Source organism: Asparagus officinalis, chromosome 2, assembly GCF_001876935.1.
Source record: "Asparagus officinalis chromosome 2, Aspof.V1, whole genome shotgun sequence".
Classification (NCBI taxonomy): Eukaryota; Viridiplantae; Streptophyta; class Magnoliopsida; order Asparagales; family Asparagaceae; genus Asparagus; species Asparagus officinalis.
This window is the reverse complement of record NC_033795.1, coordinates 58,407,868-58,435,660: the sequence shown is the minus strand read 5'-3', so window position 1 is coordinate 58,435,660 and position 27,793 is coordinate 58,407,868. Positions and strand designations below refer to the sequence as shown.

Here is a 27,793-nt window from a genome sequence, read left to right as displayed (position 1 = left end):
CTGGACGCGATTTGTTGACCTGATCTGGCAGTAAATCTGATTCCTGATTTGGCAGTAAATCCACTTCTGAGTTCGAGTCCGAAACCGATCTTGATTCGGTCGTGATTCATCCGAGTTCGCTCTTATTTGGATGACTCGTTGACTCCCCGAATCGTTGGCTTGATTCCGTACGCGAATGGATGTATTCCGTTGCTTGCGTGCGATTCGTCAACCTCGTCGCCTCGTTGGTTCGTCGGTTTGTGCCGAGCTATGCTAAGGGACCTATAAGCAATTTTATACGCCTACAAGGTCAACGCCACTCAACGCGTTGCGACAAAAAGTCAACATACGATGATCTGAAACCCTAAGTCAGCACAGTGTGACAGAGATAGTCAGTTCACAGTCAACTCAATGACACGAGCCAAACTCAACTCACTAGTGGTAGACTCGAGACTCCGACAACGGCCAAGCGATAAACGCAGCGCCGGAAGGACTTCGGCTATTCGTCAAAACATTGGATAGACCGAAAATCGAAGGAGCCAAGAGTTGAAGCTAGCTGCGGGTCCTTTATGCCAACTGAAGGCTGGACCAATCACATCCAAAGTATTCCAGCCTCTTCTATAAAAGAAACAAGTCTGGAACGCTTTGGAGGGGGTATCTGTAGGCATCAAAAATTGCCTATAGGTCTCCACGAACAGCTCAGTGTTAAGGAACGACGATGAATGTCACTATCCGATCTATAGGAGTTCGATTGATGTCGGTGAACGCTTGAAGTGAATCGACAAACTACGTGGACTAACAGAATCTCAGAATAACGAAGGTACGTGCTAATCAGGAGCCTCATGATGTTTACAAAAAGAACAATGCCTTTCGTGTCTCATTCACTCTACAGATGATCCAACCATCGGAGCTGATAGAACTCCTTGTCGGCTTTCCAACGCACTTCGAATCACTCAAATCCGAGTTCAGACGAAGAATTTGCAGCGGAAACGAACAAACATACAAAAAAAGCGGCGTCTCAACACTTAGGAGTGTCTCGGACCAACGAGACACCCTAAGGTGTCTCGGCCAAAGCCGAGACACCCTAGGGTGTCTCGGCCCAAACCAAGACACCCTAGGGTGTCTCGGATCAAGGGGAGACACCCTAGGGTGTCTCGGATCAAGTGGAGACACCTCGGGGTGTCTCCAATGCAGATTTGGGCTTTTAAGTGGTTTTAACCACTCCGTTATCTCCTCAAGCCTATAAATACAAGCCTTAGGCCTCATTTTTTAAGATCGAGAATTTTGGAGATTAGGCGAAGCCCTGCCGGATTGAAGACTGAATGTGCACGGATTTCAGAGAGGAGGAGCAGAGATCGGATCGAGTTCTTTAACGCAAGAGAGAGAGATTCTTCAGATCTGTAGTTCCCCGGGTTCGTTCCTTAAGATTATCCCATTGTGGTAATCTTAAGAAGAGTGATTATCTCGCTTCTCCTAGATAAGAGCTACGGTTTCTCGATCCCTTCGCGGATAGACGAAGCTCTGCCCAATTTTTTAGCAATCAGATCTGCTCGACGGTGGTCCACGGATAAACCCCGGTACAGGCAAAGATCCCACACAAGCAGAAGACCGATAAACGATCTCTGCGTTTGTTTGATAAAGTTATAAACTTTTTTTGTTTTCATTGTGTAAAAGTCTTATAAAAAGACTGAATTTTGTATTCGTTGTAAACGTCTGAAGTTTGTAATGAATCTCACAATGAAACAAGCAACTTTCTCTGCAAACAATATTCAATTACCTTCTTCGCGAGGCTATTCAAATACACCAAGGAGATTTGAAGGAACTCAGGTGTGCCCGCAAGACTTGAAGTGGCGCTTAAGGATGCTCCCAGAGCCATTGAAATTAGTGCAGGGGATCCGGGTGCTGAAGCTGCAAAAGCGGTAGAAACATTCAATTGTGATGGGCTTGAGGTCAAAGCCATCATTTCTCTTGCCTGAGACATGCTTGGCCTCGCCTCTGTTGGTGTAAGTGAGATCTTCATCAATGCAGTAGATGAAGCAGCTACAGTAGATGAGATAGGTAGAGGCTGCTCTTGCACAGGAGCTGACACCTGCACGACCGGCTGTTCCAAAGGAGGAGTCGTAACAATAGTTTTAGGTAGTGCTACAGGTGAAGCAATTGCCGTGGGTGAGCCAGGTAAATTTTGCTCTTGTGGAGGAGCTGACACTTGCGCATGATCCTGCTCCGAAGTAGTAGCAGCAGTAGTCTTAGTAGGAGGCGAACCTGCACGAAAAAAGGGTCGGAACGCGGAAAGAACATGCGGAAGAATTCGAAGAAAACTAGGCTTACTAGAGATGTGAAAAGGAGTATAACCTGATGCCTTATCGGATGGGACCTTGGGAACATCATCAAAAAGGGTTATATCATCCATAGAATTATGCTCGTCGTCCCCCGCGTCATCACCTGGCATGTTGCCAACATCAGCATCCTCATCATCATCTCTATCTTCGTCAGCTGCGTCACCAGTTGAGGAGCCTTCATAATCTACTCGCTCCTCATCATCCCCGGTGGCGGAAGGTTCAGAAAGATCTGTGCCAGCAGCTGGTCTATTCATAAGTCCTGTTGTAGGACTGGGAATTAAATCACCAGCTTGGGACATTAATGCTGAAGGAGGAGGAATGGATTCTCTTCGATACCCCCTGGTTCTAATGTAGGAGATCTAGGAAGGTCCATCACCGGAGCAGATTCTGCATCTGCAGCCATTAATTCGCCCTCTTCGCCCTCAGGGGGATGGTAAGAAGATGCTTCGCTCGATAAGGCTGGGCCATGAGAACGAAGTCCAGTTCTATGTGACAGGCCTGTCTTGGAAGATTCTTGTTGTTCTTCATCTTCAGCAGCTCTGATGGCATCAGCCATCAACTTGGACTTTTGTTGGCCTTTAGGGGGAGGAGAATCAACAATCAACTTTCGACGAGTATGTTTGTCATATTGGCCGGCTTCATCCGCAGAAAGTTTTCTTTTCCCCACTGCTTTCATCGCGGGAGGGTCGACCACTCGTTGTTCTTCTATCGAAATAGGCTCAGCTCTTTGTTCTTCTTCCTGTCCAGCAGGCTGGTTCTCGATAGACAGAAATTCGTCAATCCCTCTCAAGCGGAAAGTCTTTGACCCCCTTCTCAAAGCATACATATACCTAATGTCTTTTAGGCAAGATGTATTTAGGTTGTAATTAGGAGTCTGAGAAGCGGTGAAATACCAATTAAAGAAGCTTATGGAAGTGTAGAAGTTGGGTGTTTTGTGGGGAAGCCTGAAGATGGCATTGGTACAACCTGCCACAGAATAATACCAAGCCCTGGCTCCTTCATATAAATTGCTCACAACTGAGAGTTGAGGTTGAGGGTTCCCGACGTACAACTGATCATACCCAAATTGGCGAGCGAACCTATAGGGTTGGTAGGGCTCAATAAAACAGTTAGCGCCTTGCCGAAAAACCAAGTAGCCTGGCCTGATAGAGAGAAGCCAATGGAAAACACCCCCGCTCAGCTGAGTGAATCCATTAGGACCTGCTGCATCCTGATATTCCGCTCCATAGACGCCGCCCTTAAAGTTAGGGAAGCAACGAAAGATATGGTAGTGTGTGTCCCGCGACAAGAGTTGGCGAATCCTGACCATATAACCTCCTTCCCATTTTGCAGATTCTAATCGTTGCACAAATGGGGTAAATAAGTCTCCCGCGGGAGAGGCTGCACTCATTATGGGAGGGCAGTGAAGCACGTACCAAGCCATCAAATAGGTATATGGCAGTGGCACCCTGGGATTAGGAGTTTTGAAAACCTTGTGGCCTCCAGACTCCACCTTAGTAACATTAGTAAAATCCAAGGCCAATTCACGTAACCCATTCTGCAAGCAACCCACCATGGCAATGAGGAGGCTCACAGGTCTCCCATGCGCCAAAAGAACAGTCGGGTAGACCACCTCGACAGCAAGGGCATCAATCAGCCTAGTAGGAACGATGCAACGCTTGAGCCACAGCATTAAGAATCCAGCCAACAGCGCCGTGTCGGAAATATAATGGCTTTCAAACTCTGTATGAGCCGGGAAAACATCTTCCTTAGCCTCATTGGTGTAGTGGGAGGTAGCATCATCGATTCGGGCTTGAACCTCCTCCAAAGTGCTTGCAGATAACCTGGTCACTGAGGCCCCCTTATTGGTCATGTTCTGGAATAAATATTCCACCCAAGACACTTGTTTAATGCCGCTTCTTCGGGCCCCCGTCTGCTTCATACAAATGTGGAAGAGACACAGGACTTCCCAGAGGGTGGCATAAATTTCGGGGATGGTCTTCTTTAAACTTTTAAGTTCCGCAGATCCCGGAACAAATTCCTCGTACGATAAGTCCCCAAGAAGAAGACCCGAGACTTCATGCATCTCGTGAAGAGCGAAGCCTAATTTCCCCACAGGGGTGAAGAAAGTACAAGTCTCAGGATTATACTTCTCTAATATGGAGAAGAAATAAAAGTGGCTCTGGATAATCCCGAACTTGGTAGCCCGCACGGGAATCTGCAATCCAGCTCGAGCAAGAGGAGCTTCCAATTCCTCCAAAACAAACTTGGTCATCCGTGTCCACCACCCTGTCACCGGAGAATGAACCCAGCCAGGAGTTCTAAATCCTTGCGCGGGAAATTCTCCTTTCTTTGCTAGAAATTTCTTGACAAAGGTGTTCGCTGGACTGGCCACTTCACCGACGGGGTATTCCTTAGCGAATAAACCTGGCTGTAAAGCTGTCACCTGCCTGTTGTAACCAAGTGTGCGGACCCCTTGAAAAGTTAGAGTCCTGAGAATGACTCCATCCTGATCCTTGATGAGGTTCCAGTCCATGCGTCTGGGGATGGAAGCACATTGAAAGTATGACATGGGGAACATCCTCTCCATATTGGGCAAAAAGAGATTGCGTTCTCCAACTTTCCGCAGTCATTTGCAGTCCCCATCATAAGCAGTGCATGCCTCAAAGTCAACAAAATCCCTGAAGAGGAATCCAGGTTTGACTATTGGCTTACGGCTCGGATTTTCAAGTCGAGCATCCGTAACCAATATCCTAAGAGTCTCAGGAGAAGCTTGGGTGATTAGTTCCACGCGAATCTTTTCCTTAATTCGGAAAACTGGGAGTTCCTGGCGCAGGTTGAAGGTCATATTCGGATCCGCACCACCTTCGTGCCCAAAATAGTGGCGAAAAGGGAGAGGCTCGCTGGTATGACGCACTACAAGATAAAGAAAAAAGTTAGACAACGCAAAGGCAAATTTTAGACGCAAAGGTCGAACCTAGCGTCAAAAATCTCAGACGTAGAGGTCGAACCTAGTGTCAAAAATCTCAGACGCGAAGGTCGAACCTCGCGTCATAAAGTTTAGACGCGTAGGTCGACCCTCGCGTCAAGAATCTAAGACGCGGAGGTGGAACCCCTCGTCAAGAAATACCAAACGACGGAGTCCAGCCCCGCGTTACTGAAACGAGTTTCCTCGTTGATCCAAAAATCAGAACTTGCCAAAGCAAGTTTAAGGACCATAGAGGTCGTACTCACCGCCGATCAAGGGAAGTTGGGGTAGCACGTTCGCCTGAGCAGTAGCGCCACCGGCCGGAGCAGATGGCGCCGACCCCTGAGCCACGGTGACGTCGGACTTGGAAGGACGAGAGACTGCCTTCTTGGGTGCCATGGAGTCTAGTCGGAGGAGAAGAGGAATAGCTCGCCGGAGATGAGAACGAAGATTTCCGTTAAAGTTTCAAGAAGAGTCGAATGACTCTTGATTTGACCTCCAGCGGTCTATTTATAGACAGCTGTGAGCGGTCAAATCGTAACGGACGGGATTCGAGGCCCGAATCCCGCCCAAACTCGACCCTAGCGTTCGAGTTGGTTGAAATTCCAAACGTGAGGCTCACCTACGCATTCAAACTCTCAAGCACAGAGTTCACCCATGTGTGATGATCAACAGAAGATACAACGCAGACTCAAATAAAAAAAATGAGGTCAGCTATCAAGGTGACCAAAATAGAGAAGAAACAATCGACTCCACTGGGGAGTCTATCAGATGGGTGCAGGCAGATTACAATCAACAACGTTAAAACCCATCAGATTCGATTTGGAGCGCACCTCATTCTTCATTATCATCAAGACTCAAAAGCTGTTTTGTTTGGTTCGAGGAAGCAACATTTCAACATTCCGACAATCAGTTTCACGATGTCTTCAAATCAAACGGAGCGAACAATCAATTTACTAAGTTTTGGGATCCAAAGTATTCCGAAAATTCGTCCCAGTCAACCGCGAACTTTCGAAAACTTTGGAGGGAGTTCTGTAGGTTGTCTAAAAATCACAATCGATAGCTGATCCTCATCAAGCCCCGACGATGAAAGTTATAATCAGACAACTTTCTAATCACTGCATCCGCAACTCTACAGTCGCTACAAATACGGCCTCATATTTAAGATGATTGATCTTGATGGCTGCGACAGCAGCATGACTAATATTATATTAGCAACTATTAGAGATGCTGATGAGCAGTGTAATGATTTCAAAAATAAAAAAATGTTGGATTTATTAGGGAGTTACTTGGTAGAGAGCTGTGGGCAAATATTCGTCTAAAAGTCACTATGGATGATTGATTCCCGTCAAATTCTAACAATGAAAGCTACAATCGGATAGCTTTCATGCCTACAAACGAAAGTTGCAAATGGAGGAATTTTCATATAGATCGAGAAGAGTTACAATACAACGACGCTTCCGACAACTGATGAAAACTCTATTCAGCAGTCTCCTCAATCTACAGTGAAGGTTACAATCTGACGACTTTCACACCCCACAACAGCTAAAGTTAGGATTACTGAACAACGGTCCTTGCAACGCTCTGTAGGAGAGGTTACAAATCAACTAACCCCTTCTAAAACGCGGAAGTCATCCCTGTGTCATAATTTTGGAAATACAGGTGACCCCCGTGTTTCCAAGCTATAACAAGCCAAACGCGAGCGACCCTCGCGTTCTGGAGGTTCAACCAACACCGACCCCCGCGTTTCTAAGCTATAACAAGCCAAACGCGAGCGACCCTCACGTTCATTGATGTTCAGCCAACACCCAACCTCGCGTCTCAATTCTAAGAGGCGACGTTGGGTTCTGAACGCCAGATTGGGCGTTTGATTCGTTCAAATACGAGTCGAACGGTTTCAGAACTGTTTCCCCACGATCTGAGGAAATCACGCCCACTTATGAGCGGATTTAGAGGGCAGTTACAACCTCTTATCCACCTATAAAAACTCAACAAAACTCAACTGAGTTAGGGGCTAGCTTTTTGGAACGGAGAGGCAGCAGTAGAGAGAATTCCTCAGGATCTCAACCGCACAGAGAGGCAGGAGAGGCGGATTTCTTGGAGATAGAGGATTTGAATTAAATTCACAAGATCAAATCTAAGGAGATTCTTCAACAATAGAATATTTGCTTGGTCATTAACCGAATTTTCGGTTCTAACAACTCTCTTCACATAGTTCTAACTCGTTCAGAGTTCTTAAACTCGTTAAGAGTTACCCATCAAACTTTCCACAGAAGTTCATTGTTTCCACGAGATAAGAGACGGTCAGATCGTCAACGGAGAGCAATTTTGACACAAGCAATCGAAGGAGGCACTCCATCGCTACCTTGAAGAACCCAGTTTTAAACAAAGGGGAGAACCAAATTCGTTCTCCTCTCTTTTGTAATCAAATTGTAACCGAAATCAAAGAAATACAAGTCAATTTTCTTTTATTCTCTTTATTGCAATTTTTCCAACATACATAGGCTCACACTCAATTGTTACAACTCTCACCACCCCAAATATACTATGTATGAAAATATAATAAGCTCAAATGGGTGTGTGTAAACAATGAGTGGAATCAAACCAAACTAAACTCAAATAAATCTAGCTTATGGAAATTATAATCAAAACAATAAATAGCTAGAAAAAAGAGTTTAGGGAAACTTCTCTATAGATCAAGAGAGAGAGGGAGAAGAGTTGAATGCTCAAACACCAATGGATGATCTTCCTCAAGCTCTTGTGAAATTTTCGTCACAAACTCAAACTTGAAATTACTTAAAAGCTTCTTAAACAAACTTAAATAAAAATTTAAACCCTTGTTAAAACACTCTTAAACTTCTTTAAAACATTCTATTGAATTAAATAAAACTAAATATATTTGGGGGTATTTATAGGAACCCCAAAGCCAAGAGAAAATAAGGCAAAAAGACCAAAAATCCAAAACTAAAACAGGCTAAAAAAAACTAGCCAATACAGCATTAGTCGACTGATGGATTTTATCAGTCGACTGATGAGCTGACCGTTAGAGGTATTTTTTAGCTCATCAGTCGACTGGTGACCTCATCAGTCGACTGGTGACCTCATCAGTCGACTGGTGACCTCATCAGTCGACTGATGACCTCATCAGTTGACTGGTCAGTCGACTAAAATAAAACAGAAACTTTTTGTTATTCCAGACGGTTTGTTTAGTCAACTGAACACATGTATCAGTCGATTGATAACATTGTATCAGTCTGATTAAAATAGTAAATCTGATTTTTAAACTGCCTTTAAAAATAGCAAACAAATTCTAAAAATTATAAAACTTTGAGAAATGATTCTAGACATGATAATACAAATGTTACAAAATCACCTCCTATTTGAGAAATCTCATCATTTTTCAAAATAGTCCAAATCATAAAAATACAAAACATGTATGTATATATATAACATATATATACGTAGAAAACAAAATGTATGTATGTGTATGTGATATTGAGCTTAAAGTACTTAACACACATAATATAAAACCTAAACTATTTATACCCAAGCTTGATGAAGGTCTTCAATATGCTCGACTTGGTACATCTTGCGGATGAAACTTAAACTTAGATCTTCAACTTAAATTGCAATGCTTCATACCATAATTCCGCCAACCTCCATTGGATATGATCGTGAATGTGCAATTCCATCCAACCTCCAATATGTTGTTTGCCTAGAATAAATACGAAAATACAAAAACTAGACAAACAACATTAGTGGTAAATTGTTTGTTAAACATCATCAAAACAAAAGGACTCAACAATCTCTCCCTTTTTGATAATGACAAATAATTTACAAAAAGATATACATGCATAAAAATAAATAAATATACAATTTATAATTATCATGCATATAAACAAAAAGAATATACTCACAATATTCTCCCCCTTCGACAACATCAAAAAAGGGACAATAAAAAAATAAAGAGAGTGAAAGCTCCCCCTACAAATAAGCATGGGTGAGTATAAACACAATAAAAGATATAGGGATTACTCCCCCTATCAAAGTATCATATGGAGTATATGCAATAAAGACCATGGAAAATATATGAGCAAGCATAAATATAAAATATGCTAAATATAACTCACAAACAAAGATAGACCAAGAGAACACATATATATGTCATTATTGAATAGTGTCTCAAGGTAAGAACATAAAAACCATATGAAGATAGATTTATGAAAACAAATGAATAGGAAACATGAGAATCATGAAAAAAGTTTTCAAATGAAAACAAATCACTCAATGAAATCATAAATCAAGTGAAATCCATAAAATCAAACCATATAAGGCAAGAGAGGAAAATATGTCAAGCCCTTAAGCTTATTTCAACCCATATGAACATTTTAGCACCGGTAAACATAATTTGGGAATAAGCACCCAATAAACCCGAGGGGTTATATAAACACAAACATCTCATCAAAATCAAAACTAATAATTATGAAAACATAAGAATTGATCAAAGAGAAATTTTTTTCAAATAAAAAAATTCAAAACATAATTTTCAAAATCAAGAAAAAGAAAAAGAAAATCACTAAAATTCTTGGATTAAAAATAAAATTTATTTGGGTATCCAAGTACTTGTGGTATCAAAAGATTTAGGGACATAACCCCTATATTTTAAGCTCAAAGCCCTAGGGTTATGAATTCCCTTGGGCGCATGTGGTGCACGGACACGGTCATAACAAAAATTACTCAAATGACACATCCGATTGTAATATGTGCAATGAAAGAGGTCCATTTGTTTTTGTGAACCATATGGATGTGCACATGGAACATTTAAAAAAATAGATTATTCTTTAAAATTATTTTGCAAATGAGAAATATCGTTAAACAAACGTGATTTATTTAAAATTTTTTGCAAGTTTGAATATTTTCTCAAATCAAAGCCAAACTTTGCCAAATGGCCAAATCTACCACAAAAAATCATATTTAAATATATTAGCATGCTTACGATAAACTTTATGAGTATGAGCATGTGAATGTGTATGTGTACATGATGAAGAAACTAAATGGGATGCACAAGGAACATTAGCATTCTTATGTTTGTGTGCATCATAGCAAAATTTAGCTAGATGACTTTCACGGCCGCAAATAGAACACTTATAAACTTTGTTATACATATGTGCATAGTGAATGCTTGGTTTTGAAGAGTTAGCACGAGACTTTGCACATAAGTCCATAAGTTTCTTGTTATTAACAATGCATGTATTAAGAGTTGAATCTAAAGATGCAATGCGATTTTTAATATTGTTCAACTCTACATTAGGATAGAAGCATTGTCGATAGAAGTAGAGCAAACAAGATCATTTTTAAATGATATAAATTCATTTCTAATAGACTCCACTTCTAACATGGCATCATTCTTCTCATGAATTAAGCTAGCAACTTTGGAACTCAAGTAATATGATCTAATTTTAATTTTTCCATATTTTCTTTAAGGATTACATTCTCTTTAGCAATAGTATCAAATTTAGATGCTAGCAATTCATGAGCGGATTTTAAAGTTACATGCTTGCTTTTCAAACTAATGAAATTATTATGTAACTTAGTGTAGGCATGCATTAACCTATCATATGCACATGTGAGTTCATCCATAGATAAATCACATTCGAATTCGGACCCGCTTACCACACTAGGGCTATCGCATAGTGGTCGTGTGCATGATGCTCCAATGGAACTTGAAGAGGAAGCCTCCAAAGCTTGTCGGATCACCTCCAAGTTTTCTTGATCTTCTTATATAAATTTCCATAAATTATAAGCACTATCAAAATGAACAAACTTGTTAGAAAAATATGAATCAACAGCGTTACGCAAAAATTCTAACAAGAGCTTAATCATTGTAAACATCTTATGATCATTTTGTAGTGGGTACAATATAAGCTTCATCTATAATATCCCTGTGACGCCCCAGGGTTCACACAAGGCTACAGTCCCAGGTGAAACCCGGATTGTCAAACCTGTCAAGCACCAACCACCATGCTATAACAAGTTTCATCATCACAATCACTATCTCTCTAGTGGAAACAATAAATAGGTAAAGGTACAAACAAGTAAAAATAGAAATAGGAAAACACTGGATATACACAGAAGAAGCATAAAAAAAATCAATAATGAGCCTAACTAGAATAAAATAGACATATCTCTGAGTTTTAACTGAATCTTAAATACAATAAGTCACATAAACAAAGTCTCACAATAGCTCTCAACTCTAAGAAACAAAATACCAATCTAGATTCGGAAATTTATCAACTACATGTGGAGTTCTGTAATAACTACAAAATATGATAAGTAACTAAATGGACAACTAAGAAGTCCCATCAACCTGTAACTCTCCGTACGCCAGACTCACTACCTGAAAGGGGGGGAAACAACGAGCGTCAAAGCGCTAGCGAGATCATCACTACCTCTCCCTAGGGGAAGGGGTAGGAGTATATAAGAAAATAGAGTCAGTACATACATATATCAAATCATTCATATAACTCTCTGTGAATGAAAAACAAATAATCAATGATAAATATTCCAATCTCCAACATAAAGAATAATCATCTCATCTCGAATTACGTCCGAGTGACCTGCTCTAATATAAGAGGATACCAACTAAGCTAAAACAAATATATCTGTCATCCATAACGGGTGTATCAAATTCTCAAAGGAAATACCCTACTCGCGGGTAATCTATCTCGGAAGTAAAACTTACAACTGATCAATTATCTGAGTTTATTATTTTCATATTCCGGATACATATAATAACGATACTATTGTAATATTCTTACTCAATCGTTCTGCGGTAATAGGGTTAATTATTTTCCTATTCCGGATACATATAATAACGATATTGTTGTAATACTCTTACTCAATCATTCTGCGACAATAGGGTTTATTATCTTCCTATTCCGGATACATGTAATAACGATACTATTGTAATACTCTTACTCAATCGTTCTGCGGTAAATAGGTTTCATCTTCCTATTTCCGGATACGTGTAATAGCGATACTATTATAATACTCTTACTCAATCGTTCTACGGCAAATAGGTTTCATCTTCCTATTTCCGGATACGTATAGAACATCATTATTCATATGTGTTTATCATTTTAACTCGTGTCAAAAGTGTGTCAATCTAACACAATATAGCATACATGTACAAATCTTGGTGTGCGTGTCCACATCTGAAGTTCACCATCATCCCAAGTATTAAACAACTCTTAATCATTATAATATAACAGTACAAGATCAAGAAACTCTCTCAAAAATAACAAACAAGAGCGAAACTCAAGAAACCTTTACGTAATATATCAATTTATTTTAAATCAGCACATCTGCAGTTTTCTGCAGAATATATTGTTAGTAAATTGAGAATATCTTTCTCTCGACAAACTCTTTTTAAGAATAGTTTTTCGTTTTGGAAACTAGACTCACATAGATATCATTTGACACTGATTTTGTTCAGTTTGGAGTTCATATGATATTTCTAATTTTCAGTTAAACATTTTATATGTACAACAGAGTTTCTACAGAATATATCATCAGTAAATTGATCATATCTTTCTCTAGGAAAACTATCTTTAGGTATGGTTTTCTGTTTTGAAAACTACATTCACATATCTTTCAATTGGCATTAGTTTGGTTCAATTTGGACTTCATTTGTTATTTCAAATTTCTAGTTTAATAGTATATATGTGCAGCAGATTTTCAGTAGAACATAACAAGCATGATTATTTGCACAAGAAATCATATGTAAACCTTCAATCATGCACGAAACTTTAAAGCGAAGAATAAGACATCTAAATTCAGATAAATAATATTTTAAATTATTTTTAGATCTTAAAATACTTCTGTAAATTCGTACTTAATCTCTTTAACATGAAAAAACCTAGCTTTTATACATATATACAAAAGATCCAATTTTTATACACAAATTAATTGATTAGGCTTTATAAAACTCATAAAAAATCTTCAAAAATATTTTAAAAACTAGGAGGGGGATTAGTAGAGATGATACTCACCTGGGGTTGTAGGAAAACTTGTTATAAGCAACGTCGAAGGAGATCTCCACTCCAAAAGCCAAAAATCAACAAAAACCCAACTTGAAAGCCTCCAATCTTCTCCAAGAATTCAAAATAGAGTTTATGGGGGTCTAGTGGCTGTTAGGGTTCTTAGATATGATAAAAGAAAGGAATTTTTATGAAAAATACAGGTATTTATAGAGGCAAACCCGAAACAGACCTGTTAGACCCGAACCAGGAAACCAAGTCTGACTAGGAAAATACCCCTTCGGTATTTTGGTTATAACTTTCTTATCTGACCTCGTAATGAGGTGATCTAAGACTTGTTGGAAAGCTATTGAAGAGCTATTGAAGAGACCTACAACTTTGGTCTTTTACACTTTTCCAAATTCTAAATGAATCTATGAGAAAAACATAAAAACTCATAACTGGTCATTATTCCCAAATTTTCACTCTTTCGACCTTTGTGCATGTTTTGTGCATTTGCACTCATAATTTCACAAATATACATAGAATTAATCTCAAATCAATTCTTATCATATCCAAATATCAAAATATAATATTTTTTACCATATAACATATTTATCATTATTTATCATAAAATATTCAAATTTACGGGGTTTTACATTCTTCCCCCCTTAAAAGAATTTCGTCCCCGAAATTCCACAATCGCACCTCAAAGCTCAAAAACTGGGAAAACACAATAAGAATGTATAATTCATATTAAGAATTCCTTCTGCACCCATCTCATAGTATTAGCACAATGATATTTAAAGTTAACAACCTAGAATGCAAACATTCTTCCCTAAATCCCTAATTAAACGAAATTGGTACGTCGAGCGAAATAATCCAAACAAGGAAACCCTCATGTATATACCATATGTTTCAAATGATTAAGGATCAGGTGATAATATCTACATTCTAGTGTTAAAGATAAATATAAATGTGACTAAACAACATAGATAAAGACTACTATCAAAGCATATAAGCATAAGAATTTATCAACATCATACATGTCCAAACAGGTGTGGGTAGTCGCGACGATCATCCTCCTCGTGCTCCCAAGAAATCTCTTCGGCTCCGTGCCAGTTTCACTGAACTTTCACTAATGGAATGACTTTATTCCTAATCTTTTTATTCTCTCTAGCAAGTATGCATACCTCACTAATGGAATGACTTTATTCCTAATCTTTTTATTCTCTCTAGCAAGTATGCATACCGAAATCTCTACGATAGTCAAGTCATCCTGAATCTCAATCTATGGTGAATCAATCACTCTCTGTTGCTCATCATCCCGCGGATGTTTCTTAAGCATCGAAACATGAAAGACATCGTGTACACTCAACATCGATGCTGGAAGATCTAACCTGTAAGAAATAGCTCCAATGCGCTCGATGATCCTGAAAGGACTAACATATCTCGGGGCAAGCTTCCCCCGTCTACTGAATCGCTGAACGCCCTTCATCGGTGATACTTTCAACATAACTGAGTCTCCGACCTAGAACTCTAAAGGTCGTCTCCTCTGATCTGCATAGCTCTTTTGCCGACTCTGTGCCGTAAGAATGTGCTCTCGAATCAATGCCACCTTCTCTGTGATCTTTCTAATTAACTCTGGACTAATCAATAAACTATCATCTGGCTCTGCCCAACATATAGGTGATCTGTAAGGTCTCCCGTACAAAGCTTCATATGGTGCCATCCTGATGGTAGCTTGATAACTATTATTATATGCAAATTCAATCAGTAGGATGTAATCCTCCCAGCTACACTAAAAATCTATAATGCACGCTCTCAGCATGTCCTCTAAGATCTGATTCACCCTCTCGGTCTGACCATCTGTCTGGGGGTGAAAAACGTTGCTAAATGACAACTAACTGGGAAAAGCATCCTGGAATCTCCTCCAAAAATGAGATGTGAAGCCTGAGCCCCGATCTGATACAATCGTCTCTGAAACTCTATGCAATCTAACAATCTCCCGAACGAAGATCCTCGCATACATGTATGCCGTATAAGTCGTCCTCACTGGTAAGAAATGTATAGACTTAGTCAATCTATCCACTATAACCCAAATAGAATCATTTCCTTTCTTTAACTTAGGCAACCACACTATAAAATCCATAGAAATATCTGCCCACTTTCACTCAGGAATGGGTAAAACTGTAGGGTTCCTGCATGTCTCTGATGTTCTGCATTAATTTTGTTGGCAGGTATAACACTTAGCCACATAATCTGCAATCCCTCTGTGAATACCACTCCAGCAAAAATACCTCTTCAGATCCTTGTACATTTTTCTTGTGCATGGATGTACTGTATATCTGTTACGATGTGCCTAAACTGTCACGAAATAAGCCATACCCTCTGGGTCTGCATCAAAACACCTCGTAGTCCTGCTAATGATGTGTCCACATAAATGACAAATGTCGTATCACCTAATGATGTGTCCACATAAATGACAAATGTCGTATCACTGTTTAGAACAGTCAAAATTGTTATTGTAGTCTATCTAGCCTTAATAGTCTTAAAGGCTTCCTGGCACCCCATGCCCAAAGCAAACTATACACCCTTCTTTGTATGGTGTGTAAGTGGTATCACAATCTTCAAAAAGTCCTGAATGAACTTTCTCTCATACCATACTAAAATTACGAACCCCTGTAATGGTTCTTAGTGGCTCCCAATCTATTACAGCCTCAACAATGGCTGCATCCATTGTTATGCCCCACCTACTGATGACATGGCCTAAAAATCTGATCTCTTATAGCCAAAACTCATATTTGCTGAACTCTGTGTATCACTAATGCCTCTAATCTCGACTGTCCGCTATCCCCGCAATGCTAATAGAGGATGCCGCTCGCGCTCTGACTCCGATCTTGAAAAAATAATGATGTCGTTAATAAAATGACTACGAACTGGTCCTAACATGGACGAAAAACCCAGTTTATCAAATCCATGAATACTGTGGGTGCATTAATCAGCCCAAATAGCATGACAAGACCTCAAAAGACCCATATCGAGTCAGAAAATGTGGTTTTAGGAATATCCATTTACCACAATCGCAACTGGAAATAACTAGAATGAAGATCAATCTTCGAGAAATGCTGCGCTCCCTGCAGCTAGTCAAATAAGTCATAAATCCTCGATAGTGGATTCGTGATCCGGAAAATGACCTTGTTCAACTCATGATAATCGATACACAATCACATGCTATAGTCCTTCTTCCCCACGAAGAAGATCGGTGCTCCCAAAAAAAAGACTCCAGATAAAAAACTCTGTGATAATAACTCATCTAGCTGAGTCTGCAGCTCCTTCATCTCAGCGGTTGCCATATGATATGGTAAGGTGTTCGGAATATCGGTACGGTGCCTGCTGCAAATCGATGCAGGGAAACAACCTCTCTCACTGGAGAAAACATAGGTATGTCCTGAACGATATCCAGATACTCTGAGACAACTCCGGTCTCACTCAAAACTGCACCCCGATCCCGTATCATCACCTCTTTGACGTATTCCAGAAATGACTCCGCATTCTGGTTATCCTATGAGGTTGCTACTATCTATACAATCCCAATGAATGCTCACAAGCGTACTATTTTAGCAAAACAGTCGATACTACTATTATAGGATGATAACTATTTCATACTAAGAATGATGTCAAAATTCGACATCCACAAGACAACCATGTCAAAGATGGACTCAAAATCATCTATATTGATGGCACATCTCTTAAATATACTCTCTAATAGGGACACCTCCCCTAAAGGAGTAGAAACTGATAACAGAACATCTAAGGGATGAGTAACTAACTGAAGCCTATATATGAAGGCATGAGATATGAAAGAATACAAAGTTCTTGAATCAAACAAGATTCAAGCTGGATAAGAAATTACTACGAAAACTCTGCTCGCACTATGATCACGTGGCACGACTACATAAACTCTGCTGGTGGCCGACATCTGCTGCGCTACTGGCGGTGAAACACATGGGTCCATCTGACACTGATGAATAGTCTAAATAGCGCAATTCTGGCCTATAGGCTCCTAAATCCTCGGAATAACCGGTAGCACATCTATCCTCCGATGCTGGCCGTAACTACTACCCTAAGATTATTAACCCTGACCACTGTTATGCTGGTCTCCTGCTAGTGTACTGTGATAATTCTTCGCTCTATGTCCGATCTTGTTATAATTGTATCATGTGTCCCGAATCATGCGCTGCTGCGGTGTTATCAAATCATGTTTGCTATCTTCTTGTAATGTCTTTATTGCTGATAGTAAAAACCCTTACCCCGCTGTTGGGGTACTCTAGATCCCATAATAGGCCTCTTGCCCTTAACATTGCCATCATGCTAGTCTTGATTTCGTAATTAACTATAGTCATATCTCACCGTTTTAAGCAAACTAGCTCTAACTGCTTGTCAAAAAAGTAAACAAAATTTTCCTAAATAAGTAATATTCATTGTCCCGACGAAAATCTGAAATCGTAGCTATCCTTTGCTGCTATTCTCCGGTGATATCCTCTGTGCTGAATATATTTAACCTCTGGTTTGATACAGAGTCTACGTTAAGGTATTTTCACATATTCCTTTTTATTTATAAGCTGCATATGAATCCAATGTGCCCTGCGCTATGGTGTTCTCAGTGTCCTACATCTTTCTTATTCTTACAGAGCCAAGTCTTCTGCTCTGTGTCTCTATCAACAAATGGTTGTGTTTGTAGGAAATTTGATGCAAAAAGATAAAGAAAGAAAAATTTGACTTGTATTCCTCTCAAAATCAATTACAATTTGGATTCCGATTACAAAAGAGAGGAGAATGAATTTGATTCTCCCCTTTGTTTAAAACTGGGTTCTTCACGGTGGCGATGGAGTGCCTCCCTCGAATGCTCGCGTCGAGTTTGCTCTCCGTTGACGATCCGAACGTCTTGATTCACTGGAACGATGTCTTCTCCTCACGATTTGACGCTGTGGAGAACTTGCGTGGCAAGTTTTGAAATAACTCTTGACAAGTTGATAACTCTGAACGAGTTTTAGAAGAACTCGTAGAGTAAGTTTTGAACTCTGATCGAGTTGATAACTCTGACGAGTTTTGGAAGAACTTGCAGAGCAAGTTTTGAACTCTGATCGAGTTGATAACTCTGAACGAGTTTGAACTCTTGAAAAAGAGTTGATTTGAACCGAAAGTTCGGTTAATAAGCCAAGGAAGAAGCTCCTGTTGCTGGTCTCCAAAACTCCAACAATTCCCTTCCAAAGTTAGCCGAAGATCTCTCCTTTGCTGCCCAAAAAGAAGGATCCCAGAGCCCAGAGCCAAAAAGCCAAAAAGCCCTCTCCAACCTCCAACCCGAACTCAGTTGAGTTTCCCCCTATTTATAGGGGATTACGGGTGGTAACTGCCCCCCCTTAATCCACTCTTAAGTGGGGCGAAAATCCCTCAAATCGTGGGGAAAAACAGTTCCTGGAACTGTTCATTACGTGCTTTGAACGAGTCAAACGCTGAAAAAAAGCGTTCAGGGCCCGAACTCTGTGTTTTTAGACTAAAAACGCAGAGTTGGGCCTATTCTGGTGGCTGAACGCACTGGCCGCGCAGCGTGATGAACTCTGAGACGCAGAGTTAGAATGTTTTAGGCTGAAAACGCACAATTCGTGCTGTAAACGCACAGTTGGGCCGTTTAAAGGCTGAAAACGCACAGTTGAGCCCATAAACGCACAGTTGGCCTGAAAACACACAATTCGTGCTGTAAACGCACAGTTGGGCCGTAAAACGCACAGTTGGCCTGTTTCAGGCTAAAAACGCACAGTTGAGCCCATAAACGCACAGTTGGCCTGAAAACGCACAGTTGACCTGTTTAAAGGCTGAAAACGCACAGTTTGTGCTGTTTTTAGAGATGAACTCTGCGTTTTAGGCTGAAAACACAGAGTTGTGCCTGTTTAAAGGCTTAAAACGCACAGTTGTGCTGTTTTTAGAGATGAACTCTGCGTTTTAGGCTGAAAACGCAGAGTTGTGCCTGTTTAAAGGCTGAAAACGCACAGTTTGTGCTGTTTTAGAGATTAACTCTGCTTTTTGATGTTGAAAACGCAGAGTTAAGCCTGTTTTAGGCTGAAAACGCACAGTTCGTGCTGTTTTAGAGATTAACTCTGCGTTTTGATATTGAAAACGCAGAGTTAAGCCTGGGCGTTTTGACTCTGTAATGCAGAGGCGAAACTTAGGCGGGCTTGGCGAGCTTCAGGCTAAGTCCAATGTTCTGACGAAGTCCAGTCTTGCAGACGGACTTCAGAACACAACTTGCTACGAAGAACAGGTCATAACTTTCAAACCGTAGGTCGGAATTGGACGAATTATATATGAAAACCGGCTATCTCGACGAGACGGGGCCATCCAAACCGAGCCAAAGGCTTCGGTTCGCTTCCTCCGTTTTGCCAAATTCCTTACGGTTTGAGAGATATCTGCATTCTAATATGAAGAGACCGTCAATTTGTAGTCTCTTTTGCTAGAGCTTTGCACAGATCGTCCTCTTGTAATCTTCGTCTTGGCTCCTTGAGAATATGAGAGTCGTCAGATTGTAACTCCCGATGTTGATTGTGAAGGCTGTTGAATTGGGGCCTTCATTAGTTGTTGTGAAGGTCGTCAGATTGTAACCTTCTACGTGAAAGTCCTCAAATTGTAACCATCTGGAAGTCGTCAGATTGTAACTTCCATCATCGGTGTTTGATGGGGGATCAACTATCTATTGTGATTTTTAGACAGCCTACAGGTTGTTGTGATAATATAATCATTAGTATTACCTCTTCAATAGGTACAATTGGTACAACGGGTAGTGGAACTCCAAAAAATGTAATGTGGCTCGCTACTCCCTCCTCGAGTGTTGCTAGTCTCTGTTTCTGCAAACGGTGCCATAAAGTCGATAAAATATTGTGGGAGAGCTTTTGAGGTAGTAGCTGGTTGACTTGGCAGTGAGGTATATTGTGAAGGTGTTAAGCATGAAAAGGAGCTAAAAACGATCTTTGCTAATAGGACAGAAAATAAAAGGTTAAAGCGGAAAGCGTTGCTATAAGTGGGTGTATGGGGTTGATATGTGCAAATAGGACAGAAAATAGAATATCGAGGTGGTGCTATTAGCTGCTTTGAGTGGGATTTTAGTGATTTTATTATTCTTTGTCTGAGCAGACTACGTACTATGTATATCAAGTGTACTGAACCGCTCATTATAAGTATATGTCACGTCAAATTAGTGGTACGAATTGGATTATCTTAATTAGTTGAATGAAATATGGTGATACGGTGTATTGAATATCTAGACGATCATTTAAGGTTTCAAGCACAGACAAATGACTCCGTATAGTGATTCTATGCATACTATTCTTCCTAACAAAAAATTTCCCCTTTCTACCGACCAAATCATCAAGAGAAAAAGTAAAGAAATAAAGTCAAATAACACCGCTACAAAAAATTTATTTATTTAGGTTTTTTTACCGTGTGATCCAAGACAATGAACTCCTCACTCTAGAATGTACAAGTGAATTGAAAGTATGAAAGTCCCATTTTTTTTTTGGCAAGTGGAAAAATGTATTAAGTGAGATACATTTTTTACTTACAAAATTAAATTATTATTGAAAGTAGATATGTAAAGATGATACGGCAATATCATTTTATATTTTATAGTTATTAATATTATATTATATTTTTAATTATCTTTTGATAGCTACATATAAATGATCTGAAAGTGGATTTTATATACTAGATAATTAAAGTAACAATATAAAAACAGCATAACACTGATGATAGTACATCGATACTCCTCGAAGTCTCCATTTCTCTTCTCGACCTTCGGATGCATTGGGAGACGATGATGAAGACGACGAAGAGGAAGAAGAAGGAGAATACGAAGAAGAAGAAGAAGATGATGATGATGATGAAGGCAATGAGAGCTGCAATGGATCGGTGAAGACATTTCGAACGAGTGGGAAATCTGAGGAGGAGAAAGCTAACGAGGCTGCTGATATCGGGTATAAAGTGATTGGGCCGCTTGTTCCTTCAAAGCGGCCATTTAAACCTTGGGAGCCTGTTTTTGCTGTTGTCCAGGTCTGTGACTTTTGACTTTCTTTTGGTTTTAAAACTTTACAAGGTTTTGTCTTTGGGACTGTATTGTTTGTGTTTATTGTAGATTGGTTCGCAGCAGTTTAAAGTTAGTAACGGGGATTCGATTTTCAATGAAAGGTTGAAGTTTTGCGATGTTAATGACAAGGTAAGGTGTTGCGTATTGAAGACTTTAGGGTTCTTTTGATTTTTACAGTATATGCAACTTTCACCTGTAATGTGGAATTGTTAGTCTGGGGAATTTGGCTATATTACAACAGGAAACTATAAGTTTAGTTATGAAATTACGATATAAATGTTTGTTACTATAAAACATTCAGTTATAGTGCACACCACGCTGACACATACTTTTGTCGAGGTTGCTTGTATGCAAAGGATAAAACTTTCGTGTTCTTATGCAAGGTCCCAATTCAGTAGAATAATCTTGTTGTAAATGCCCTTACGCGTGTCATTATGCAAACTTGACTTGGTTTATGTTCGGCTTGTTTGCTGCAGATCTTCTCATCTAATGTTTGAGATGTCAATCCTTCCACTTTTCTGTTGTTGCATTGCTCTTAAAGAGCATATTACAACAGTTGAGAAGTGTGATTTAATAGATTGGTCCAATGTCTATACCCATAACTGTTCAAGATGACTGCTTGTTTTTATGAACCAGTTGATTGCACGGGTATGGCAGGAATTGGAGGTCAATACTACTTACCATCTGTTTCTTCTCAAAGATTAATTATTGGATTTATTGCTTCTTTCCAAAATTAAAAAAATTTCCAAGATGCTCCTTAAACACGATTCTTTTCCCTAATTTTTCTTCTAGATTCCTAGAATATGTTGTATACCCATCTTATCTCAAACTTCCCACTTAAATTCGTTTTGTGAAACTAAAAGATGCCTAAGCTGATATCAGTGACAAATTTCAAGTATAACTTTTTTCCTACTTTCTCTTCTAGAATGTATTGTGTAACCGTCTTATCTCTTAATTCTGTCCTTTTTCCATTTCCAATTATTTGGCAGTTTGACTTATTTTTCATTTGTTAGTGATGTTATACTTATAAGGAACATAAGTATTTCTTCCCACATTTTGTGAAATAATTTGTCGGGATGTTTTCTTATTTGAGAGTTTTTGAGGTAGTAGCTGGTTGACTTGGTAGTGAGGTATATTGTGAAGGTGTTAAAGATGAAAAGGAGCTAAAAACGATCTTTGCTAATAGGACAGAAAATAAAAGGTTAAAGCGGAAAGCGTTGCTATAAGTGGGTGTATAGGGTTGATATGTGCAAATAGGACAGAAAATAGAATATCGAGGTGGTGCTATTAGCTGCTTTGAGTGGGATTTTAGTGATTTTATTATTCTTTGTCTGAGCAGACTACGTACTATGTATATCAAGTGTACTGAACCGCTCATTATAAGTATATGTCACGTCAAATTAGTGGTACGAATTGGATTATCTTAATTAGTTGAATGAAATATGGTGATACGGTGTATTGAATATCTAGACGATCATCTAAGGTTTCAAGCACAGACAAATGATTCCATGCATACTATTCTTCCTAACAAAAAATTTCCCCTTTCTACCGACCAAATCATCAAGAGAAAAAGTAAAGAAATAAAGTGAAATAACACCACTATAAAAAATTTATTTATTTAGGTTATTTTACCGTGCGATCCAAGACTATGAACTCCTCACTCTATAATGTACAAGTGAATTGAAAGTATGAAAGTCACTTTTTTTTTTTGCAATTCGAAAAATGTATTAAGTGAAATACATTTTTCACTTACAAAATTAAATTATTATTGAAAGTAGATATGTAAAGATGATACGGCAATATCATTTTATATTTTGTAGTTATTAATATTATATTATATTTTCAATTATCTTTTGATAGCTACGTATAAATGATCTGAAAGTGGATTTTATATACTAGATAATTAAAGTAACAACATAAAAACAGCATAACACTGATGATAGTAAGTTTGACACCAAATGATGGGTTTCATTCTTATTATAGCCCTTAGATTAATTTAAGCCCGATCCACATATCCTGGCCCATTAAGCCCCGAGCCCCATCTCCCATTCTCAGTTGTGTCCAAACCTCTCCAAAACCCTCGCCTCCATTTCCCCCCTCTGATCGCCACCCCCAATGGCGTCGCAGCGACGCCTAACCCTAACCCTAACCCGCCATTTCCGATCTCTCCTCTCCTCATCTCCTCCTCCTTCTCTCATAAAATATCAAACCCTAACCCTTCGATCTCTTCACCTCTTAACCCTCAAAAACCCTCACTCCAACTCCATCCTCCCACTTTATCAACATCAATCCATCGATCCTCCTCGAAGTCGCCATTTCTCTTCTCGACCTTCGGATCCATTGGGAGACGATGATGAAGACGACGAAGAGGAAGAAGAAGGAGAATACGATGAAGAAGAAGAAGAAGAAGAAGATGATGATGAAGGCGATGAGAGCTGCAATGGATCGGTGAAGACATTTCGAGCGAGTGGGAAATCTGTGGAGGAGAAAGCAAACGCGGCTGCTGATATCGGGTACAAAGTGATTGGGCCGCTTGATCCTTCAGAGCGGCCGTTTAAACCTTGGGAGCCTGTTTTTGCTATTGTCCAGGTCTATGACTTTTGACTTTATTTTGGTTTTAAAACTTTACAAGGTTTTGTCTTTGGGAATGTATTGTTTGTGTTTATTATAGATTGGTTCGCACCAGTTTAAAGTTAGTAACGGGGATTCGATTTTCACTGTATTGTTTGTGTTTATTATAGATTGGTTCGCACCAGTTTAAAGTTAGTAACGGGGATTCGATTTTCACTGAAAGGTTGAAGTTTTGCGATGTTAATGACAAGGTAAGGTGTTGCGTATTGAAGACTTTAGGGCTCTTTTGATTTTTACAGTATATGTAACTTTCACCTGTAACGTGGAATTGTTACTCTGGGAAATTTGGCTACATTGCAATAGGAAACTATAAGTTTAGTGATGAAATTACGATATAAATATTTATTACTGTAAAACATTCAGTTATTGTGCACATCACGCTGACACATACTTTTGTCGAGGTTTCTTGTATACAAAGGATAAAACTTTCTTGTTCTTATGCAATGTCCCAATTCAGTAGAATAATCTTGTTGTAAATGCCCTTACGCGTGTCATTATAAAAACTTGACTTGGTTTACGTTCGGCTTGTTTGTTGCAGATCTTCTCATCTAATGTCTGAGATGTCAATCCTTCCATTTTTCTCTTGTTGCATTGTTCTTAAATAGCATATTACGATAGTTGAGAAGTGTGATTTAATAGAATGGTCCAATGTCTATACTTATAACTATTCAAGATGACTGCTTGGTTTGACGAACCAGTTGATTGCACAGGTAGGCAGGAATGGGAGGTCAATACTACTTACCATCTGTTTCTTCTCAAAGATTAATTATTGGATTTTTTGCTTCTTTCTAAAATTAAAAAAATTCCCAAGATGCTCCTTTAACACGACTCTTTTCCCTAATTTTTCTTCTAGATTCCTAGAATATGTTGTACACCCATCTTATCTCAAACTTCCCACCTAAATTCGTTTTGTGAAACTAAAAGATGCCTAAGCTGATATTAGTGGCAAATTTCAAGTATAACTTTTTTTCTACTTTCTCTACTAGAATGTATTGTGTAACCGTCTTATCTCTTAATTCTGTCCTTTTTCCATTTCTAATTATTTGTCAGTTTGACTTATGTTAAAGTAAGTCGTCTTGTAGCCAAATCTGGGTTGAAACCCACTTATGGATAGAATTTTCTCATGTTGTTTACTCTCTTTAAAATTGTTAAGAGATGTTACCGGCCTGCAATCACTTTGTTCCACATAATATTGTTAAACATATTTGTGTGGAAGTTTCAATTTGCATTTGCACTTAATATTCATTATGTTGCAAGTGCCAACCTTCTCCACAAATTAATAGCCTAATTAATTGGTTTTTCAGTTTATCATCTTTGTTTTTGCTGATAGATTCCTGTTGGGGAACTACTTCAGGACTAGTCTGAACTTTTCAGTTTATCATCTTTGTTTTTGCTGATAGATTCCTGTTGGGGAACTACTTCAGGACTAGTCTGAACGTCATATTCAGAAATCTCCTCAAATTCAACAAATTCTTTTGTTTTAACTTTTGTATTGGAGCTACTTGATTCTGCAATTGATCTGTCTTTGTACATCACATTCTCATTGAATATGACATCTCTGCTTCTGATGATCTTCCGATTTTTATAATCCCAAAACTGGTAACCGAACTCACCACCACCATAACCAACAAAAACACATTTGTTAGATTTGGCATCAAGTTTACTTCTTTCAGCAGAATCTATGTGTACATAAGAGATACAACCAAAAAATTCTTAAATGCGAAAGGTTTACCTCTTTTCTGCTCCACGCTTCATCCGGTATTCCACCATCCAAGGGAGCTGAGGGACCGCGGTTGATTAGGTAGGCTACGATATTGATAGTTTCAGCCCATAGGAACTTGGGCAAGCCGGCATGTATCCTCATGCTTCTGGCACGTTCATTCAAAGTTCTGTATCCTCATGCTTCTGGCACGTTCATTCAAAGTTCTATTCATGCGTTCCGCTACACCATTCTGCTGCGGTGTCATGGGAACAGTTTTCTCCATCTTGATCCCGTTGTTTGCGCAAAATTCTTTGAATCTACTATCTTTGTACTCTCCTCCATTGTATGACCTTAACCGCTTTATCTTCAAACCAGTTTCATTTTCCACCATGGCCTTCCATTTCCTGAAGGTATCAAAGACTTCTGATTTCTTCTTCAGAAAATAGACCCACACATTCCTTGTAGAATCATCAATGAAGGTGACATAATACAGTGAACCTGCAAGAGATGAAACTGGAGATGGCCCCCATACATCGGTATGAACCAACTCTAACTTTTTTGCCTTGGGTGTCTTGCTAATCTTTACAAAACTGACTTTCTTCTGTTTGCCAAAGATGCAATCCTCGCATAGGCCAACATCCACATTCTTCAGATCCGGCAGCTTCCCTTTTGACAGAAGTGTCTTCATCTATTTCTCGCTCATATGGCCAAGCCTTTAGTGCCATAGGTTTGATTTTTCATCTGCATCTGTTACTGCAATAATATTCTCTAGGTTAGAGGTTAGATAGAGAGTACAACTTTTCTTACCTCGAGCAATGACGAGTGCTCCTTTGGTAATCTTCCATTCATGACCTGAGAAAGTTATACAATAACCCTCTCCATCAAGCTGTCCTACGGAGATCAAATTTCTTTTAAGGCCAGGAATATGTCTCACTCCTTGAAGTTTCCATGTGGTCTGATTTGGCAATTTTAATCGGATGTCTCCCTTACCAACGATCTTCAAGGTTTCATCATCTGCTAGATGTATCTTTTCGATATCACCGCTGACGTAGTTCTCCATGATTCCCCGGCAAGGGGTGGCATCGTAGGATGCACCTAAATTAGGAATCCATGATTCAATCGGACCGTTGACGCTTAGAATCATAGCATTACCTCCTTCTTGGGTCACGTTGGCAGACTCCTGTGCGCCGGTATTTTTCTTTGATGCCGACACTCCCTATTGATATGACCCTTCTTGCCACAATTATAGCACTTAAAATATTTCTTTCCCGATCTAGATTTGCTTGTTCTAGAATTTGATTTGCCGTAATTAGAACTTCTTTCTGAAAGCCAATCTAGAAAAGGTTACTTTTACGGTAAAGTGAACCACACAACAATACTGAAGCAGAGACATAAAGGTGAAATTGTGTCACGCCCCGGTTCCAAAATGTAATAGTTTGGAACGTGACTCGGCCGGCAATGCAACCATACGGTCACATTCACGCCTCTAGATCATCTTGTGTACAGATATAGAGACAAGACTATACCAAAGAGCATGTACCAAGATAATAAAAGGAGTGTATAGATAAAGAAATATCGGAAATTTTCATAATTCTATATCAAGTCCACAATTTATCTAAAGAGAAAGGAAAAAATACACTATAGTCTGGAGAGGCACATGTGGCTAAAGAGAAGCCTAAACCAAATAACTACCTAAATCAACTGAACTGGATAACTAATAGAATGAATGGTAATCACTACTGATGAGCCTACCCCTTGAAGTATTCTCGATTCTGCAAAGAAAGAACGGTTCCCGAATCTGGGGCACGCAAACCCCAGGGGAGTCAGAAAACTCCCAACAAGCATGAAAAATGAAGGAAATATGCGCGTGTAAGTGTAATGTGGCATGTATAAAAAAAATGAAAACTCAATTAAAGATGGAAAAAAATACTGATAATAGGTATCAACCAAGGTCAATCGTAAGACACACAAGCACATTATTATTATTTTAGATGTTATTTGAATTAGAAAAGAATATTTCATGTATATATGTCGGTTTCC

General features: G+C 39.3%; 1 protein-coding gene across 1 annotated transcript; it reads left to right on the top strand.

Moving 5' to 3' along the window:
* LOC109831214 (50S ribosomal protein L21, mitochondrial-like) lies at window positions 20,575-25,481 on the top strand. Its single transcript, XM_020398551.1, has 6 exons — window positions 20,575-20,640; window positions 21,252-21,386; window positions 21,469-21,549; window positions 23,629-24,009; window positions 24,162-24,242; window positions 25,452-25,481. The coding sequence occupies exons 1-6, from the start codon at window positions 20,575-20,577 to the stop codon at window positions 25,479-25,481; spliced, it is 774 nt and encodes a 257-aa protein (XP_020254140.1).